The sequence below is a fragment of the Colias croceus genome, chromosome 13, assembly GCF_905220415.1.
Source record: "Colias croceus chromosome 13, ilColCroc2.1".
In the NCBI taxonomy this organism is placed as follows: Eukaryota; Metazoa; Arthropoda; class Insecta; order Lepidoptera; family Pieridae; genus Colias; species Colias croceus.
Genome location: NC_059549.1, coordinates 8,421,901 through 8,444,652, shown reverse-complemented (window position 1 = coordinate 8,444,652; position 22,752 = coordinate 8,421,901). Strand labels below are relative to the sequence as shown.

General features: G+C 31.0%; 1 protein-coding gene and 1 non-coding gene across 5 annotated transcripts in view; both read right to left on the bottom strand.

Annotated features, from left to right (window-relative positions):
- Positions 1-8,318: 8,318 nt before the first annotated feature.
- Positions 8,319-8,390, bottom strand: Trnae-uuc. The gene has a single exon. It is a non-coding gene; the product is annotated as a tRNA-Glu (tRNA).
- Positions 8,391-9,363: 973 nt separating this feature from the next.
- Positions 9,364-22,752, bottom strand: part of LOC123696991 (diuretic hormone class 2) — a 36,770-nt gene continuing 23,381 nt past the window's right edge. For 3 of the 4 annotated variants that reach the window (XM_045643397.1, XM_045643398.1, XM_045643399.1), the window contains exons 2-5: positions 11,003-11,086; positions 10,475-10,579; positions 10,255-10,275; positions 9,364-9,974 (exon numbers count right to left, since the gene is read on the bottom strand). In XM_045643397.1, the coding sequence (XP_045499353.1) occupies positions 9,845-9,974; positions 10,255-10,275; positions 10,475-10,579; positions 11,003-11,085 (339 nt within the window). In that variant the 5' untranslated portion in view covers position 11,086 and the 3' untranslated portion in view covers positions 9,364-9,844. The remainder of the gene's footprint in view (positions 9,975-10,254; positions 10,276-10,474; positions 10,580-11,002; positions 11,087-22,752) is intronic. The other variant, XM_045643400.1, reaches the window with a different exon arrangement.

Here is a 22,752-nt window from a genome sequence, read left to right as displayed (position 1 = left end):
AACATAAAATCAAATAAGTATGTGATATTATGTTAGTAGATGTTTACTGTTACGATGAAACAGGATCTTCTTTGCTTATCACTCTCCACACAACATCTAATACAGTCTCCTGGAGATTATTAACGAAAAATAAATAGTATGATATAAAGTGGAAAATCGTTAGTTTACAAGGAACAAAATAAAGAAGAATAATTATTGCGGTATGTAATATTTTTAGTAGACTTGTATAGTGGGTATCGAAATAAACCAAAGATGACCGAAAATAACGATTTACAAAAGAAGCATGACAGACAAGATATCTAATTATGATAAATTGTATGCAGTTAAAATAGTAGTTAAAATTCGTATACAACATAGAAGTACATAATATGTAGCCCATTAGATGCCCTTTCCGATAGGATATGGCGTCACAAGATATATTATAAGATAGGTATGTAGAAGAGAGGAAAATATAAACTTACTTTTTCTTAAAATAAACTTTTCCTTTAGCAGAGCCTTTATAAAAACACGTCATTTCAGATGGAAAATAGGAATAGTTATTTATGGTGCTCGAAAGTGATTGTGCAAAGTCAGAGCAGCCCACTAGTCCATATAAAGCTTTTAGGGTTCAATCATGCAATATATTAAAGAACCTTATGACTCTGATTAATCACGGCCAATACATCAATGTCAACATGTCATGTTACATGAGAATTATTGATTCATCCTTATAAGATGAATTTATTTTAATATTGAAAATCAGGAACGACAGTCGAGTCTCCGTCTAATGGAAAATTACAATCTGTATAAGATCGAATTATGCATTACCTAGTTCATGACTATATTTTACTTATACTATATATTACTTATAAATTTAAACTTGTTACAATAAAATACAGTCTGAAGTAAATTTTAGAATGCGTTCAAAACTGAAGAGAAATATAAAATTAGTACTAAACAGCATATTATCATTGATTGAAAATACAGCCGCCCTGAGGAAAATCTTTACTCGGAAATTGTCATCTCCAAGAAGGTCATTTCATTCATCCTTACAAGAGAACATATTATCTGGTAAACAGTGGAAAACCATTATAAATTATTCTGTGGCACCATTATTGTTCTTTTATTTCACTGTTCTTTTTCTTAAGTATTTAAGTAGTTCATAAGTACGATACAATTCAAATACTATAAACCAACCTCTAAGCTAACAATACAATGGGAACTTACATAATTATAGCCTTCCGGAGCCTTCGGGTCCTCCATTCGATTTACATAACAAATGAACTTATTTGGACAAACGGTAATTAAAAATCGATTATCTTTGAATGTCCTTGATGAAGAGGGGTTAGAAAATAGGACTCTATTCAGATTAAAAATAACATGGTTTTTCCATCCATTGGAGTTATTTATTATATTCATGACAGTATTAATCTGCTCCATAAATCCTAGACAGCGTCAGGCAGATTATGTTAATAGCAATCTATGAACGGAGGTTTTTCCAAGCCAGTTGGTTCGGAAAGGCTCTACGTAACCGGCCGACTGGAAACTCGTAACCACTTGTATATGTATCGGACGACCTCAAACGCAGTACTATTTTTAGATGAGTATTTTTATGCAATTAAAGGTTAGCTAAATGTTGAGACCGTTTTGGTACAGGGTGTGGGTATAATGAACTTTGGACGTCTGTTGGGTAAAGACTCAGCGGAGACGTAAAAAGTTAAATGGATGAAATTCATAATTCCCGTTATACGTTGATGATTATTTTTATGTTTTAAAAAATAAATAGTACAATCATGTGAAATTATGTCTCTTTTGTAAAATTTTAACAACATTTCATTACTAAAAATTAACATCTCGTCAGGTATAAAATAAAAGGTACATAATATATGATATAACAAACATTACAATAAAATAAGATAATTCTTATAGAAGAGAGTGACGTCTTTCTTTCAATGGTTCTTGTTTTGTTAATAATATGATAATAATTATAACCATGGCTGGGATTCTAAGATAGGAAAGCCATTCAATTTGCATACAGTTCAAACTACTGCTTATCTCTACATGTATGTTACAGAGGCCAGCTTCCAGCAGGGTATGTGTTAAACCCACCGTGTTAATGTGACCTAATTTACAAAAGCGTACTCGACACCCACTTTCAAATAGGGGTATTTCTATATTAATCTCTTTAAAATATGTTTACTAGTTTAAGTGAGTGTTTTCACTCAAAACTATTGAGTGCAAATAATAAGGAATTCTGTTGTAATATGTTTTGTTTTTGTTTTCAGTCTGTTCAATGCACAATTTTCTTTAAAAGCACCTATAAGGATCTCATAGTTCATTAATCCAGGTTCTCGTAGACATTCCAATTCTACACGTACCTATATATATTTCTTCGTAGCTCAATGCCGTAGCTCTCCATAGTTGTGTATTTTGAAATATTATAATTTTCATATAATGCTTCAGGCAGTATTATAAGTATATGCACTACTATTTATTAACTTCATCTATAAACATTAAAGTAAAATAATAATCACTTCCTTCTTACGTAGGCAGCGCTATTGTGTAGAAGATAAGAATATGCAATGACCAATGAAAAATCGATAAAAGGCAGAAATAGTCCACTCCACTGAAGGTTCAAGGTCCAGTCTGACTCACTATCTGATTACAGTACACGTGTAACAATTGTATAATACTTTCATATTAGAGAGAGCTATCTAGCGCAGTGGCGTAGTCAGGTAAAGAATGGCCCGGAATAACAAAATAGGGCCTCTGAACGATGAACGGAAAAAACGCCATGACTAGGTAAGTCGCAAAGTCGCATATTTATGTTGAAAATGTGAAATTTTTTTTGAAACTTCAGTTCTATTGAGATTTTCTGTTAAGAATCGAGGGCCCTGGGGGCCTCGCACCACATAGCCTAAATAGCTACGCCACTGTTCTAGGGTAGTTTATCTTGATCGTGAACTTCCATTTTAGTCAGTTAAATAACATTAACAACTGTTACTAGTTATTGATTTCATGAAATAACTAGTTTCAATATAGAATTATATCAAACTGTATAATTAATAGGCCACATATATGGTTTCAAGGGCTATAGTAAAACAATGTGTATAAAGGTTCTAAAATATGTATGGAGTTCACTTCAGTACTGTAAAGATTGACTATCAAATGAACTTCATCGAGTATTTTCAATTTTAGGTAGATCCAAGTATATTATAAACAACACTAAAATAGAATATAGGATATCTCTAGCCTCGTGTGATAGGAAAATAGTACCTAGTAGACTGAATATCTGTCTATAAATGAAGTCAAATAAAATACAGTCTAATAATCTCGCCGCAGTTCTCGTGTCGTAAAAAGTATAGTACCTCTATTTTGTCTCAATTTTCTAAACGATTAGTATGCACTGCGAATAATAAGACCCATTCCCACGAAAGCATTGCTCTTTGAAAGGCTGTTGAACTTGTACAAAAATATTACTCGTTATTTTTAAATCCTTATCCTCTATACTCAAATACTTATATTTTCCACATCTCAGAATTCAATATCTACCTACTACTATGTTTAAAGTGTTGATATTAATATTTATTATCTATAGCTACGTTATATATTCTATTCTGTTGCGTACCTAAATTTTATCCAATACGATATAATATCCAATTTAATATGAGTTGTTATCTTCTTAATATATATAAATCTCGTGTCACAATGTTTGTCCTCAATGGACTCCTAAACCACTAAACAGATTATAATAAAATTCGCACACTATGTGCAGTTCGATCCAACTTGAGAGATAGGATAGTTAAATAGCGGGCGAAGCCGCGGGCGGTAAGCTAGTTAAATTATAAATACTTTTAAAATAAGTACGAAAATGAATGTTTATAGTGCCACTCTAATTTTCTTGTTCTCATTGATACTTGTTTGGATTATCTCTTCTATCTTTAACTAAATTTAAAATATCAGTAGATACATTTGTGTGGTGATTATAATATTGAAACGACGCAGAAAACCATTATTTTAAGAACCTCTAGAATAATTTTGATATCAGTTTCCATTGAACGAAGATAAAATTTTAATACTTAGTTTTATGCACTTTCTGAAGCCAGCGAGGAATAAAATAATTAGGAAAGTCTGCGCTAAAGCTTCTGAATTATGTATCGCATTCAAGTTTAAAAGTTTTATATATTAAAAGTTTCAATCCATTAGTCGTGTTTTAATTCTTATAAAATTTCCATGTTTCTGCAAACTTCTTATATCACATTTCCTTACATGTATTGGAATAGGGTCAAAAAAAGCTTTTTACTTAATTTTGTATAACCGTGTCCAATTGTCCAGGCTCATGGCCAATTCATTTGGAACTACATAATTATTTTGATATATTTTTCATTTCATTTTTTACCTTTGATCGGATTTAAAAGGTGGTGTTTGCCGGAATTTTCGAGTTCTTTTCATTTCAAGTCTCGTACTTTACATGCTTTACTTTACTTTACATTTACTTTACATATTATATGCAAATAGAAGAATAACAATTAGCAGATTCAATTCTGTACGATATATCAAATTTAGTAGATCGAATTTAAGTAATATAATAAAACAGGAAGATGCGCAAATACACAATTTACTTCGGAGAATACTCAAACGTATCGCAAGAATCTAAAATGTTCCCCAAATTGATTTACTCCCTGGAGTAACAAATATCTCGACATTTCAAGGGCGAACATTGAAAACAAATAAAAGTTAGACAGTACGATTGAAAAGTAAATAGCATAATATCGAACCCACGGAACACTCGACCTGTTTTGATATCCAATGGTTATTTTTGACACCATTTCGTAGAATTTCATATTATGTATAGGAAAAATATACCTAAGCGATGTTTTGAGTAATTGGGGTTCTAATTTTAAGAGACAGATAAAGCAAGAATGTGTTATTAGAATGAATTTAAGAAAATATTTTCGTCTCAAAATACAGCTTCTATGTGTAGTGCCCTCTTATCAGCTAGTGCTTTTAGTAAAAGCAGGAGTCTATTTCATGTACATTTTTTTATTGTATTCAGTGAATAGAAGATAATAATGGGTTTTAAACAAATAAAGTACCTAATACACTATACAATTTTTATAAGTGATATGCAGGCTTAAAATCAGCAGGGTTATCTAAACGCAGCTTTATAAATACCTACCTATATAAATTTTCACGTTTATAATCGAATGGACTTGTCTGTTTTTCCTATCAGTCAGCAATAAGACGGCTCTATTATTATTATTTTAATATTATTGGTTGATTTATCATTTATTCGTTTAGGAATAGAAACAAAAAGATTGGCTTACATTTTCGAGATTACAGAGTCACAATTATATCCAATACTTTCGAAGCCAATTCTTACGAAAGATATTCGAATAATGTTATCCTTACGCTATAATACGCCATTGCGGTGCTTTTCTTTGCCAAAAATATTAAAATTCAAAAGGCTCCGTCCGAATGCGTATTGCATGTTTTATAAGTTCGATGTAAATTCTAAATGCATGTAAATGGAGAATCAATGACATTCATATGTCTATTAAGTATTGATTTATCGGTGCACCTAACAAAATATATTTTTATGCATTTATAAATATAAATAACGTATCTTACGTTAATGTCTTTGTTAATATTCTATTCTATACCATTTCGTACTCAAAATGAATAAAATATATGAAATATTGTATGAAACTTTTGCTCCAAAGTGTCAAATATAGCCGTGGAAATAAATTTCATTCTTATAAATGTGGAAGCTGACTGCGAATTTTTGGATTTCATACTTTTCGATATATTATCACATTTAAGAAACAAATACCTAAAAATTTGTGTTAATTAGGCAGCACTTATTACACTGTATACATATTTAGCATCAGCTTGGTAGTCTTTTTTCAAAGAACCAACCAAAAATATGGCAACGGTTAAAAATTTGGCTCACGCTTTTAAAATTGTTAACTAAGTAAATCATTAGCAATTTGTACATACCTATTACTCAAAGAAAGAAACAATTATCGTAATGAACAGAAAGTAATTACGTAACCTTTCAAGTTCCAAGATTTAACGTTCACCTAGACCCCAGAGAATAGTTTTCTAGAAAGAAATAACCGATGTGCAATTAAAAACGACGCGTTGGACGTTATTAATTTTTCTTCTATTTCCATGCAATTATTTTGGTTTATTAAGAACTAGTCACTTGGTATTGCTAGATAGTATTATCATAGTACATATTTATACTATGGTATTATGTTATCTGTGCTACTAGTATATTACTAGATTTCCGCTCGCGGCTTCGCCCGCGTTTTCAAAGAAAAACTAGCATAGTTTCCGTTCCCGTGGGATTTCCGGGATTAAACCGTGTTAATCCATGTTACCTGTGCTACCTGTGCTAAATATGGTTCAGTAGTGAAAGAGTAACAAACACACACACATCTTCACAAACTTTCGCATACTAATATCTATGGTAATGTTGTACAGATTGTATATGAGGCGATAACAAATAAAGAAATTGGAAATTGTAAGCATGTAAATTTCAAGTAAGCAATTGATTGTTATTGTTCAATTTATTTTTTGTTTATTGTATCTTTCGCCATTGTTTCTGCCCTGTCTGAAACAGATGAATATTTTATATGACACACACTACCTAGTAGGTATTTGTTAATTATATTATGTATCTTATTATAGCCGTCCGATTTCGCTTGGGGAATGGATCACGTTACGAAAAGAAAATTAGAAAATTAACCCATTGAGCCCCAAGCGGCCCGATCGGTCTATGGTTCCGAGGCCTGAGTTACTACAAAAACGATGTGTGGCACTCGGGGACTGCCGCAGTAATGTGGTAATGGTAAAGCTATTGCATGCTATGCCTTCAAGCCGCACCTCCGCCCGTCGGAGTGGGGAGCGTGAGGTTTTTTCGTTTCGGAATTTCTCGATTCGGTCCTGCGCTCAAGGCCCGCGATAGAAGCTATATGCAATGGCTTAAAAAAAATAGTGCTCAGTTCTTTTTACTTATTGTACTATGATGTACAAAAAGAAACATTTTATACCATAGAAAGATACTACCTAACAAGTAAAGATAGCAAACGTCGAATGTCTGAGAAATAATTTGATCCGAAAGGTCTGATGGTCTGAAATGTCTGTTCTTTCACGCAAAAACTACAAAAGCAATTTGGCTGAAATTTTGTATGCGGTTAAATTATGGCTAGGGATAATATTATGTAATAGATTTTTATCAGCATAAAGTTTTCTCTTGTGGGTATATACCAAATTTCTAATTGAAATTCGTTGCTGCGTTTACTACTTCTATAGATGTGTCTAGACAAGTATAAAGTATTATATTACATTCTGAGCATAAGTGTTTGGAAGCTCTTTTTGTCTGTATGTCACTGTCAAGTTGCTATTGAAAGATAAAATCCATGGGCAAAATCAACGTCGTTGGGTAAACTCGAGAAGCTTTTTGTTTTAAATATAAGCTTCTTGGGTAATAAAGGTGCAATCTTATACTGGTTTGTTTTTATTTGCTTTAAGTGTCAATGATAATTTATCGTTACTAGTTATCTACTAAATGAATAAAAATAAAAAGTTAGGCTAAAGTCAAATGAAGACGGGACGTAGTTATAGATAGAAAGGTACGATATAAGTACCTATTTTATGCAAAGCAACGGCAAAGGGTGAAACCAGGAACAAAAACCATAATAAATACGAGCAATGCTATTCCTAAGGGTTAGGTATGTACCATTACGCAAGTCTATTTATTCTATTACTTTGTATTTTGCGTAAGCACATAATATGAAAGATAAAAGTTATTCAAGCAAATGCACGATTTTTCGCTCTTTATACAGAACAGTATAAGTTGATCCGCAAGAACATTTATAATGGACGGGAGAACAAAGGCACGTGGGACTTATCGTCGAGTATAGAGGTCTATGTATATTGGGGACCATTAGTCCGCGTTTTGTTGATACAGCTTTAGCTAAGCAGATGTCGCAAGCGTTGAATGTGGAATACGGTATAAATATGGCTGTATAGACAATTACCTTTTGTTGGTTTATAAATAGAATTTGAAATTTTGTGTACAAATTTTTAATCCCCGTAACACGTTAATAATAATTTTTGTACGGTATAGATATTACCTTTTGTTGGTTTATATATAGAATTTGTAATTTTGTTCACAAATTTTTAAACCTCGTAGCACGTTATAATAATTTTTTCTTGTTTCGGTATACTTATTTCGTTACCAAAGTTTTAGCAACCACAATCAAACTCGAAAATAAAACGATGAATTATAAAATTGCAGAATTTCATTGTATAAGAAAAACAAAACGATTTTCCCGTACCGGGAATCGAACCCGAGCCTCCTGGGTGAAAGCCAGGTATCCTAGCCACTAGACCATACGGGAGTTATGAACTTTGCTTAAATACCACTATAGTTATTGCAGAAGCAACATTAACGTATGATAATAATGTTTATAAATATGTTAATTATTTTTGGTAATAGACATCTTATTTTTTATTACTAGAATTTTAAAGAAATAAACATATTGTATTTTATGAAAATATTAAAATTGAGTACCTAGCGCCATCTATGATATTATTCATGAACTATGTATTTGTAATTCGCAGCGCTGTTTGCGAATTTTTCCTGATTTATTTTAGAACAAAACTTGATTTTGTAGTAATACTATTTATTATCACTAGATGTCACTGTTATCAAAAATCTCATTCTGATTTAGTGCGATAAGTTCATGAATTTCTAGGCAATTCTAGCTGTTGCTAGATGTCCCAGGACAACGACACTTACATCCAGATGTAAGTGTCGTTTTTTTACAGATTAATTAAAATTTCCATCTAAGCGGAGATAAATTCAACGAACCAGAATCCCTTCAGTCATTCGGAACTATTAGAGATTTTTTTTCAGTTTTAAATGTAAAGTTATAATTAAGATCAATAATAATTATAGGTAGGTATTCAAAATAATGATAGCATTAATGTAATTATTTCCATTATTTAAAATTAGATTAAAGATTATTTTAACGCTTGTATAGGTAGGTATGTACCAACTACCAATACCAATAAAATATCATATATTTTTAAATTTTGTAATATAATTTATAATAACATCAGATATCTCTATAATATGGAATACTTTGGAATTACTGTAAAAGTTTTTTATTACTAGAATTTTAAAGAAATAAACATATTAGCTTTAGTATACTGTCATTTCCATTATTCCTTAAATACCTATTATTCGGAAAAATATAGATAGGTACTTGGACGGAAAATAATAGCTTCTAGCTTTTTTGTATCTTTTTTAGGTATATGTATAAATAAATAGGAGACTTTTGGGAAGGGAAATTTATAAAAAAAAACTCATTTAAAATACGAATATCTTTATTTCGACAACAATTTAAGACAGAAGGATTTGTAACTTATCCAAATAATTATATTATTTATTTTCTAAACTTTGTCACATACGTTTTAAATAGGAAAGTCGACGTTTCTTACAAGTAGATAATATTAACTAACAAAGCAAAGTAGGTACATCGAAAGCGTAATTTTTACAATGGAAAGACAAAACGATTTATGCAGTCACTAGGTACAATATTATAATACTGAGTCGAAAAATACTGACACTACCGAAGAGATAGATAGATGAAATATAGGTAGATAGGGTGTTTAATTAGTAATTTTAATCTCTATATAGGAATTTGAATTACACTACGTTAGCAATAGGCCGATCGTTTGATACTATTGTTGTTTGTAACCAAAAGCATTTTTTTTTGTGTTTGACACAAACGATAGTTGAGAGTTTAATAAGTCGTATCAGCACGCATGTGACTTTAATGTAAGCGATTTAGTGTGCGTCGCGTCGCCTCCTGCCAGGACCTCCCGCGAAGTTAGCGGCTGCGATTCCCATCATGTGCTTTGCGTGAAGGGCACCGGAGTAGCCACGGTTCAGGCCGAGGTCCAGGGCACGCTTCTCGCTGTAAATAAAATGTTTAATAGACATCGGGAAGGACAGAGATGTAGTAAGAAGATGCAATGTTGTTAGGAATGTCAATGGTGTTTGAAGACAACAATAGAGAATGGAGAAAGATGGGAATGTGTAAATAGTTATAATGAGTGATACATATGAAATTAGTCAAATTATTGCGGAAATTGCTTTAATTTCGTATTACTTTTTATTTTTGCGCTATATCAAGAAAACGTACATTGCAAACGAAAACTAACAAATTATTTATATATAAATATGTGAATACAAACCTTGAAATGACATCTTTGTAGCTATAAATAAAAAATGTCATTATTATTTGAATTAATACAAGTAGTTTAATAATATGTTTAGAATTAAAGGGCTTAACGTAACAGCTCTATCAAGGATAGAGCAAATTAATTTATTTTGAAATTAATAGTGCAAGAATTTGAATTTTAAATCTGTTTTTTTTTATGTTTTTAATTGAATTCAGTATTGCAAAAAACTTACTTAGCGACTCTGCGTTCAAGCTGGAGGTAGTTGTCAAGGCGGTTAAGCATGTCCACGATTTCTTCGGGCTCGTATGGTCCATCGTCGAGGAAGTAGTTGCCAGCACTGAAAATGTATATTTTGAAATCTGTTATTTCTTTTATAATTATGGTAAAAGAATTGACAACGCTTCTAAATTTTAACAAAATATATAATGTTTATGAAAATTTCATGAGTATTGTAAGTCTTAAGCTAACTAACTCTAAGAGCTTTCTTTGTGATAAGTAGGTAAGTATTTGGATGATGAGCTTTAAGTTAATATAATGTGTTTAATAGTTAATCTTTTAATGTAAAAATTATCATATTGTGTACATCGAATTAACATAATTCAGTCACAACGAAAGCTAAAGTTACAATGTGAAAAAAGCTCTATTTAGATACGTCTTTCTGTTTTGATAGACTTTTGTAACTTTGCTGATATGCATAATTTATGCATTAGTATTTATTATTAGTTTTAAAACTATAATATTAATTCTAAAATATACTTACATCCTGGGATAGCATGTGGCTGGTGTCGCCAGCAGAAGAGCGCCGAGGAGGAAGAAAGCAAGCAAACAAGTGAATCGCACCATTCTGAAACGATTAATATATTTTATCATGTGGTGTTTGCAATTTGCACGTAGATTATGGAGTGAGGGATTTAGGTATTGAAAGAGATTTCATGTTATCATGTGGCCGTTTATCATGATTTTTGTGTACAGCAATTTGCACAAAATTCGGCTTAGATTTAATCAATTTATTTTCTAAATATCTATTTATATATTTTGCGTTGATATCTTTTCTGTTAAGATAGAATAGAGAATAAGATAATACGTGTACATTTTTAATGCACAATTACGGTAATGCAAGTTTCTTGAATGTTCTATTTCGATGAACAATTGACTGGCAGATATGAAACATTTTCCAGGCTATTTTTAAACGACAATACACATGCTAGAGTTAAAATGGAAAGAAAATGTATGTTGCTTATGATATTAATATCATTGAATTATTGTTGTTACACACACACACACACATTATTGTTCCGTATATTTTACGCATCTAAATAGGCATGGCTTTAAGTATATACCGTATATTTGTATTGAACATTTCAAAAGAGAACTAGGATTATAAGCTCTTGAAACTGAAGCTATGCCTAGCTGTTTAGCTTCACAATTACGTAGTCAATTAGCAGGTAGGTCTAGCAGACAATCGGATCAGTGCACTCCACAAGCGAGGGTGGACTTTGTTTGATACGAGTGTCAAGTATACTCGAAGCTTCTAGAACGTTCTATTGCAACTAATCGTGATTAGGATTAAAAATATGTGTAATATTTGAATTGGTATTTGATGTATTATTATTTGAAATAGTAACGTAGTATTTGAAATAAACATCTATGTAAGTAGATACTATTTCGACTGTAGAGCTTTTGAACTTATGAACTATTATGATTTGAATTGAAATGGAGATAAAGGTACATTAAATATATGACGGAAAATATTTTTTCTATATTTCGATTTTTATTTTAGTGCGCTTTATCGCAAAAATTTATCAGTTTAAGATTTCTCCGAGGACTATTTCTAGCGCCATAATATTATAAAGACACTTAAAAGCTTAATGAACTTGTAGAATGCTAATACCAGTATAAATAAGTCAATTAAAGTATATAGGACTACATAAGTGTGCTCTTATCGTTAGATACAACACCTAATACGATGGCTTTGTCTGTAAAAGGTTATAGCTTTTGACATTACCGTGGAAGTATAGAAGATATCTAGCTTTAGCAATCTTAATTCAAGACATTATGAAAGAAGCCTTTGTGCGTTTTTGTTCGTGATAATGTTTATTGTGACGAAAATAGGTATTTTTCTGAACTTTTTGATAAGACGAATTAAAAAAAAAATATAATTCGAAAGAAAATGTGTCGTGAAAACCTTTACGACACTTTCTCAAAATATATATATATATAAATACCTTTTTGAAGTAAGTTTTATAAAGCAAATGATTGATCATCAAGGGACGTTTCTCTTTGCTTAAAGAATAATTAATAGCTTTTAGATCAAAAACAACTGTTTTCAATAAAACTTTAAAACGAAAATCTGCAGCATTTCCTGTTTTATAAGCGTATGAATAAAGTAATAAATAAATAAATTAGGAATGTGACTCGCTGATAGCTTTTGGATTTTTAATATTTTTATAATTTGTCACGTGAGAGATAACGATAAAACCACAACCTTCAATAGTTATTGGCGGCGTAGTATTTTGTTCATTTATTAATAAGACTGTCAGACCGTATCCAGATTTACGTATCTCATATTAATTACGAAACAAAATCTAAAATCTAAAAGTTAACTAACCTCAATTATGAATTAAGCCGTCATAAACAAAACAGAATAAATTTGCGGATCAGAGTCTAAAGGCGCGTAAAGTAAAGTTTTTGGGACTTTGTTAAATATAGACGTAGGGGTCGTAAATTTTATTTATCCTAACTGTTATAAGCCCTTGTTGACACGACATTTTGTTAAATAGTCAGTCGTGAAACTTTTATAATTAATAATCTGTATTTTACTGATTTATATAAATGTTATTTTAATTACTTGATGCCTGAGTTATTTTTTCATTTTTATTTAGTTCTTACCGGTACAAACTAAACAATTGAATTAAATGTACCTACCTAATGTTTATGACTTACAAAATATGAGACATTAGGCATATCTATTGACATCTCTCCCCACAGTAATCTCCATAGTAGATATCTAAATACGATTGCAAATATGTAAAGATCAATTGATTGAACTAATACAAACTGACGCTTGGGTTTGGGTACATTCCCTTGTGGCCGTGATGCTGAACCTTATGTAGATAGTATATGTAAATATTGTTCCTGTAATAAAAATGACTGATCTAAAAAGATGATATAAGAAGGGTTACAATAGCAAGATTTGATTTGTATTTTGTGCATTGTAAGATTCCAACTGACGTTATCATTTATAATATAGATATGAAATGGAAAGACTAAAATATAAGGTAATTTTAATCATAATTATATGCCTTAATACTGGAAAGTCGTAGGTACCCCGGAAAACGAATCGTTTCAAATTGTTTGAAATAAAAATTAAAAATAATCGTAATACTTGTAAGAGTTAAAACTAAGAAAATAGCTTAAATTTAGATTGCCAAAGTTAAGATTAGCTAAAATTTATTTGTTTCATCCTGAAAAAAAAAATCCGTAAAAAGACAAACCGGGCGTTTGTTTATGCAAAACAGCAATTTCATACAAACATCTAATATTACTATTCGATTATCTTTTATCGCCGGTGACCGATCATGCATATAGTTGACATAACCCACTCGATACTAATTAGCATGGCGCTGATTGGACAATCGAGTACGTGTCGATCGATGGACATGCTTACCTTTGTTAATGAAACACTGAACATAAATCACTTGTTGTGAAGTTTGTTTTAGAGAAAAGCTCTTATGTTAGACTAGCTGTTCCCCGCGGTTTCACCCGCATTGCTCCTCTCCTGTTGGTTTTAGCGTGATGATATATAACCTATAGCCTTCCTCGATAAATGGGCTATCTAACACCGAAAGAATTTTTCAAATCGAACCAGTAGTTCCCGAGATTAGCGCGTTCAAACAAACAAACAATCAAACAAACTCTTCAGCTTTATAATATTAGTATAGATATAAGAACGCTATTTTGCTATACGCCGGCTTCCCCAGTGACCAAGGGAATTAAACAGTAGTATGTTCTACTAAACTTCTATCTACACATACGCGAAATAAAGACAAAGAAACTATAGCATAACGTATTGTTGTTGTTATATATAACGTATTGTTATGTTACTATAATACTCCTCAAATCTTAATGAAAATTTGTATGTAGTGTAATTGTATAACGTACTTATTTAAATGTTCCCTTCGTGTATCTTGATACATCGTTGATGCCTATTAAAATGTTCGTTCGTTGTTTTCATATAACAATGGTTTACGTGTAGTGGAACGCACATTAGAATTCTGTGGTTAAATTATGCCTAATGGATGATCCTAGTTTTACTTATTATGTCATCTGTTTAAAATGAAGGTATGTGTAAATTGAGGTAAAGGTGATTATTAGTAGTTAGTAATTATTAGTAGTATGAATAATAAAACATTTGTTTATTAATGACACTAAATAATTCATTTAAAATCAAGGAAAAGTATAGTAGCTTATCCCTCGTGCTTTCAATAGTCGAGCGAAATAAAATTCCAATCGAGAAGCGTGGAAGACAGTTACGTTTCTCTTTGCAGCATCTTTAAAAATTCAAGTCACTTAAAAAATTCAACTTACAGAACAAGAGTTGCCAGTCTTTCACGTAAGGTTTAGTAATATGTCTATGTGATATGACAATGTTTCATTTCATGTGAGCTTTTTAAAATAATTTGAGTATATTTGCCTACAGTAATCCAATTTATATTACCTACAGAATTTCTTCTTATATTTAAATTCAGAGAAGAGAAACCTCATGCAATAAACTCATGTAAATTGTTAAACCATCTGCACTCTCTCAGTCTGGGCTTAACTGGATTAAAAATTTAAACCAAAGAAAGTCATAAAGCCGTGACATACGGAGCAAAGGATGGACATTAACCGTTCGCTCGTTTTATTATTTTGTCGTTGACGTACATTGCCCGTAAGAACGTGTCCACCAGCCTGGCTGGGAGCTTTGCACAATGCACATATTGTTATATAATGCGGTGCAAACTCGAAAAAGTATTGTTAACTATGCTTTAAATGTTTATAACAAAAAGCGCGCGAAACAAAAGGATTTTAGCGGAATTGCTAACGAGATTTAGGTTTGCGACTTGGTTTTATGAAGTGGAAATTTTAATAGTACAATATTATGTATAAAATTTTAAGAATATTTTCCTTTTATTAGCATTGACTGTCTAAGTATATAAAATACCTACCTACGTACTTGACAAAAATAGAACTGATTGATTTTTTTTGAGGCATCGGAATGATAATCAGGTATCTAAAAATACAGTAATTGGCAATTATAAAGAATACTGATAAAAGTAGTGTAATCAAATGGCAATGTAATGCTACACGTTAGTGTGGGTGCGATAGTAAAACATGATTTGTAACCTACACTACAGTGCTAAGAAAAATCAAGATGACCTTTACTCACAACTACGAATACGTGATTATCTTTATAGTACTGAAATGGATTAATAATAATTGATCCGGGATAAATTAGCTTTATTTACTAAATGAATTATTATAATGAATAACGGACAATTATAAAAATCCCTTTGTTCTGTACAAAAGCAATTATCGTTAGAAATGCGAAGAGAATTCGGTAACAAAGTGATACCTTTGTTTATAATTTTTGAGAAGATCGCTTTGATTGGTATAATTCTGTGCCTCCAGTGAATAAGGGAGTAAGACGAGTTATTCCCTTTGGTTTTTATTGCACCATTGGATTCAGCTCGTCAAAATACACAACATATCAAAAGGTCATATCTCTAGCTGCATCCTAACCCAGTTTTTCGAATGACCCAAACGGTATAAGTAGGGTGTGATAAACGGTATAAGTTACCTTATCCATCATTTTAGGCAATCGCAAAGGAACTATTCGTCTCGAGTCAAAATAACCCACGAACACAAAGACATATGTGTAGTTATACTTTTTGAATAAAGACTTAATTTATTTTGTTCCATCCGTGCTAACACTATTTTAGTATAAACGCAGTTGTGTCATTTTTCTAACATGAGCTTATAGGAACAACAAAAGTGTCATTGGTTCAAGTGACGACATGAGACAGTTTTGCATTAATGCCGTGTTACTATTGGTCTATTTGAATACTGCACGGAAACAACGGACACAATTCCTTTTTGCTTAATAATATTTTTCAATCTTTTTTTATTTATCAGTTAACTTGGGATACTAATAATATTTCTATGGAAATTAACTATTTTTTGCAATAGATATTAAAAATACAGTTTTAATTAACACATTAAGTGTTTATATAACTTTGTTTATATAAATACAGAACGATAATTGAATCATCTAAAAAAAGCCAACAAAAATGGTAGACTTATATTTTCTTCTAATATTTGGGTAATTTTTATAAAAAATAACTAGTCTTTAATCTTTTTTTTTTTTATTTAATCTAACTACAATAATACTATAATTATAGTCGCATAGAAAAAAATTTTATAACCGGTCTTGACAATTATTATGAATATTGTACTCTCATATAGCGTTTTAGCCACTGTAATTTGGTGATTTGCCTTTTTTATAGGAAAAAAAATCCGCAATATCGATACTTTTTTGGCCTTGCATTATCGTTAACATAATATTATGGATATTCTGGTACCACATATTTTGAAAAAATTGGGATATTGTCAAAATTCTAGTCTTGTATGTCAAGATACTTCAAAGTGCGTGCCACTTGCACTCGTATTTGCATCCAAGGTGATCCAAGGCACCTTCAAATCTGTGCTTAATTTTTTCATAAAATCTTTGCGGCTCATTGTATTTTCTTTATTTATTTATATTATTTTGATATTATATGATATAGAAATTGTTGAAATTCCATATCATGCCGTAAAATATCGCCACTGACCACCTATAACTTTCCCTGTAAGGTAACTGAACATACATATAGAATATGGATTTCGAGCTTCTCTTATCTCTTTATAGTGCTTGTATCCTCAATGTATAACCACCATGACATACATATTCGGTTTTTCTCCGGACAACATCTTCAGCCACCCAATCCTCTTGCTTGGAGTCCAAATCCAGCGGAGGACAATAATCGTCATTTACTAAAATTGAATGTTTTTCGTCCTAGTATTAAAGTTTTCTGGATCCTATTTTATACTCAATATATAGTATACTAGCTTTCCGCCCGCGGCTTCGCCAGCGCAGTCAAAGAAAAACCCGCATAGTTCCCGTTCCCGTGGGATTTCCGGGATAAAACCTATCCTATGTCCCGGGATAAAAAGTAGCCTATGTCCTTTCTTGGGTATCAAAATATCTCTATACCAAATTTCATGCAAATTGGTTCAGTAGTTAAGGCGTGATTGAGTAACAGACAGACAGACAGACAGAGTTACTTTCGCATTTATAATATTTGTATGGATAATACTATATCATGTAAAACGTGACTTGGAAAAAAAAAAATTCATATAATAATAATCATCTTCATCACAAAATAAAAAATTTGAAACAATCGTAAAAAATACGAAAAGCCCAATTATACGTCAAAATGACGTACAACATCCTCTTTACTACAAAATGGCGGAATTTAGCGGGATGAGCCAACTATGTACTGCTAGGTCTCGACGGCTAATGAGTTGGTTCTGGATTTCGAAGCGATTCGATGGTAAATATAGAAAAGACAAAGATATTTCGCCGCGGTGTACGTCAAATTTACGTAGATTGGACTTCTAGGGTTAAATGCATATAAACACCTAAATGTTATTTTGTTTTTATTATATCTAATAACGATAAAAAATCCGTTGATTTTATTCGTTTTTCAAGCTACGTGCATGGTTGTTCCACTAAAAGGCCTCAATTGAGTCATAAAGTACACAAATTTCAAGCATAATAAGTCGCATCATTTCTATAAAACCAAAGCTGGCAATAATATAAGTCGTGTTATGTGATTATGAACATAGTGCATTAGGGCATAAGTCGTTATATTGCAAAGAGCAAAAAAAAAATTATGTGAATACATTGAGTTATTCCATGAAGTACTTGTTCATAAGGCCACAACTACAAAAAAACACGAAAAAAGTATATTTATGGGGTTGTTACAATATGTGTTCATATGTAAAACTAAAGTCTAACATCATATCTTACCCATACAAGCTTAAAAAATTGAAGTTATAAAGATTTAGTATTGATATATAGTTTTTTGTCTCTCCTGAAAAGTGCTGTTTTTGAGTTATTCCCTTATTCACTGGAGGCACAGAATTTTAGTACCCAGCGGTGATGGATGGCCTAAAATCTAAATTAAGCTGATAAAAATTAACATGGAAATAAGAATATTATGAAAATTAGTTAGTATCTTTTTTCACAGACACGATATGTAAATTTTTTGAGTAAACAAAAAAAATTGGGCCATAATAATAATAAGATAGTCGTTGTCATATTTAAATAATTTTTAAGTGGTCATTACACTTTGGCTACAAGAAAAGATGCAAAACTTAAATTTTCTTCGGTTTGAATCATAATGTTCCTTCAAATACATCTATGAATATAACTCAAATTACATTATAATTCGAGTAAAGCACAGTTTGTTCAACAACTCAAGAAACACAGTTTTACAAGCAAGAAGTTTGTATGAGAGTAATGTATGAACTTTTGTGATGTAGAAAATTGCTTTCGACAAGCAATTAAGACGAATTGCAAGATTGTGTTGTATCCGCTGGGAAGTGGAATGATGAAGGAATATTAATTTATTGATTAGTATTGAAAACAGACACATTTGACATCAAAAAAGTTGTAAACTAAATGGTAGAGCATATTTCGTATGTAGGATAATTCAGAATTTCAGAGGCTTGTTTGGCTATAGGAATCGTATCGATATAATAAGAAAATCATCTTATTGTTATTTATATTTTTATCCGAATAATTATTAATAATATTTAATAATTTTAATTTACATTTGTCGATTTATTCTGCAGCAGCTATGATTTATGGCAGTTTTTTATAGAACAAAGTTATCAGATATAACCTATTTATCTTAACAATTAAGAGAAACGAAGTGAATAATATTATAATATTTAAAAATATTGAAGATAAACTGAAATTTCACGAACAGTTACGACATAGTAAAAATTCTGTTTAACATTCTAATTCTTATTGTTCTTGACTTGTTACTACCAAGTTTATAACCTATGCTTAAATTTGTTCAGTTCAAATATTTTAAAATAAGGAACAATTTATTATATTTTTATGACTAAATAATAAATATTAACAATTTTTACATAAATCCAAACAGTAAACAAACAAATTTTCACTTAAATAACTAATAATAGGTAAAACTTACAACGGAAGAAATAGCATGTAATTACATTTCCTCATTACCTCCTTCACCCTTCGAAAGTGAATACAGTGAGTTTCATATCCTTTGTACTACCAAAGATAATATAATACTATACTAGATAAAGACTAGATACTACTTTTTAAATAGGTCGTAATATATAGAACATTCTTGAATATAAGTCTCAAAAGAGATACAATTTCCTTTACTTTTTAAGGAGGTGAAAAGTAACAAGGTTCTAACATTTTACACGGCTCTATCTCGTATCCCACGTACATTCAATAAATACAATTTCGCTAGCCGTGATCTGCTTTCGATAGTACACTGTGATTTACTACAATTAGTGACCTACTGTATCTGAAAGTGGAAAGGTAAGATTTTTATAAATTAAGAGAAAAATACTGAGTAGGAATTTAAGGTGGCAAAAGTGGTGAAAATTTTTAATTCCTTAGATATGGAAAATTCTTATAATTTTCCTGTTTTCTAGCATTGAATGTTATGTAACAGTATTGCCGTACATTATGTAGATTCGGAATAGGTCATCGGGTAAATATTCCAAGAACTTACTCACTTCAATGTTACTTGAACATTGAATTGTGTAAGTTAAAGTTTAATGTCATTTTTTAAAAGTGAATGTTACCGAAATATAAGTATATCTATTTTTTATGTTCTTTTGCATATCATTAATTCTTTAATACAGACAATTAAATATTCTGATTTTAGAAGTTAATTAATTCCATATTTAACTAAAAACAGGAAAGACGAAACAACAAAAAATCTAGCACTTTTAATAGACTTTATTCTTTACCCATTAAGGCGTTTACAAACGTGCACCTGACACGTTTCTTCAACCTTTAGATGTGTTCCAGATATCGTTTAAGATGAAAGAACATTGTATGGACATTCTCTTAAGATAGCTTTGTCTGTTGTGATTTGAAAAGAAGACAACTACGCTATCGGACTTTTAACGTCGCTATTGTGCCTTACACGTTTTTGACTAACATTTTTCATTTTGTAATACGTTTTTTGATTTCGTGTTTCCGTAGAGCTACCAAATTTTGTAGAAGGGGAAAAGGTCTAATTACAACTTTTATGTAACCGTTATGTACCGTTAAAAAGGTTAGTTCGCATATTATTAATAATAGATGTTAACATAAGAATTTTATAATTCTGAAATCTATGAGTTATGATCGTCAAAATTGTTCCACCAAAAGTGTTATTTACCAAAGAATACAACCGTATATAGTTGCTAGTTAATATTATGTATATTGTATAAACGATGTGTAAATATTTTCTAACGACTTTAATGTCCTTCCCTTTATCGTGAAAAAATAACGTATATTTATACAAGAAAATTGTTGTTATAAGGTAAAGTTAGATTTGTGCCTTTTAGCCGTACATAATATTATGCTCTTTGGAGTTTGGAAATAATTTATTTCTAATTTATCACAAGAAAATTTAAGACTTGTTTTATTTATACGTAAGTAGTAGTAATTGACTACCTGAATAGTTATAACCATTTTGTGGGTTCTTTTGTTTTCTTGAAGATGTTAGGAATAATTAATCCTACTCCTAATTCATCCATATAAATATTATAAATCTGAAATATGTGAGGATGGATGGATGTATGTTACTCTTTCAGGCTAAATACCTACTACTGAACCGATTACAATGAAATTTGGTATGTAGAGAGCTGAAGACCCAGCATAATACATAGGCATTTATCCCGGAAATCCCACAGAAACGGGAACTATGCGGGTTTTTCTTTGAAAACGCGAACGGAAATCTAGTAAATAATAAAGTACCTAAGTCTGAAATTCTTAAGTTTTTACCGAGGTTTTAAAAGGGCAGGAAAAACAATGATAATAAAAAATTCATTTGTGCATGTTGTTAAATAAATATTAATAACAATACTCCAAAGGGAAGTAATTTCTACAGAAAGTGTATTTCTGAAGTTTAATTTCTTAAAAACAAAAGCTACATCGCAGAAAGTGAGAACGTTTTGCGGAATTCGCAATTCTACGACATAATAAAGGTATTTTAAAATATGATTCGTTTCAGTATTAAATTTTTCAGTATACTTTTATATTTTAGTGCAATATTATTAAAAAAAGTAGTTATACGGACTTTTATTGAATTTAATTTAATTTATTTATACCTAGATGTATGAAAGCATTTCATTTATTTCTGTCTATCTCGGTAAAGGATTAGGATAATAACTCTCAAAAAGTTTTTTTTGTCAATCCCATCGTACCTTGTACAAAGATGTATTAACAATCTATATTATTCTTTAAAATTTAAAGTTGAATAGCATTCTAGCATCAGAGTATGGTGCTGCTAGAATGCTATAATATACACCAACATTCATTGTGTTTATTTTAAATTTCGTCAGCAAATCTTTTCTTTTACCATCATTCCGAACACACTCCATGAGGAACTGTTAAACATCGTCATGTTTGTGACAATGTTTAAAATCGTACAAAAAGTATAATCTGGCAGAAGCTTTTCAAATCGCGTGACGTGACAAATACCACACAATCATAAATACGATTCTTCAAGCTTTGTATGCAACAAGATATTTAATCTTTTTAGCCATACATATAGGAAATTCCGCTGTGAAGCCAACGAAGCCGCAGAGATAAACCTTTTGTCATAAATTGTATTGGAAGGATTCGTTATCTGTTTTATGTAAAAGAATTGGACTGTTTGCATTATTTCACAAATTTTTACACATCTATATTCAAGTTACATTGATAGTTAATTTGTTATGGAAATTTAATTGAATTGCTATAAAATTATAATCAAACTAGATTTCCGCCTGCGGCTTCGCCCGCGTTTGCAAAGGAAAACCCGCATAGTTCCCGTTCCCGTGGGATTTCCGGGATAAAAACTATCCTATGTGTTAATCCAAGTTACCCTCTTTATGTGTACTAAATTTCATTGTAATCGGTTCAGTAGTTTTTGCGTGAAAGAGTAACAAACATCCATACATCCATACAAACTTTCGCATATATAATATTAGTAGGATTTCATAATTTCGTGAATTAAAAACTTCAGTACTTACAGTGTTTGAGTGATACTCATTAATAAATTTTCAATGAATATCTAATTTAACAGGCTTTGCCTCTATATAGGTATTTCTATTTACAATTCAAGGTGTCATAGGATATGAATACGCAATAGGGCCAGGACAAGGCCTAAAACTTTAATTCCT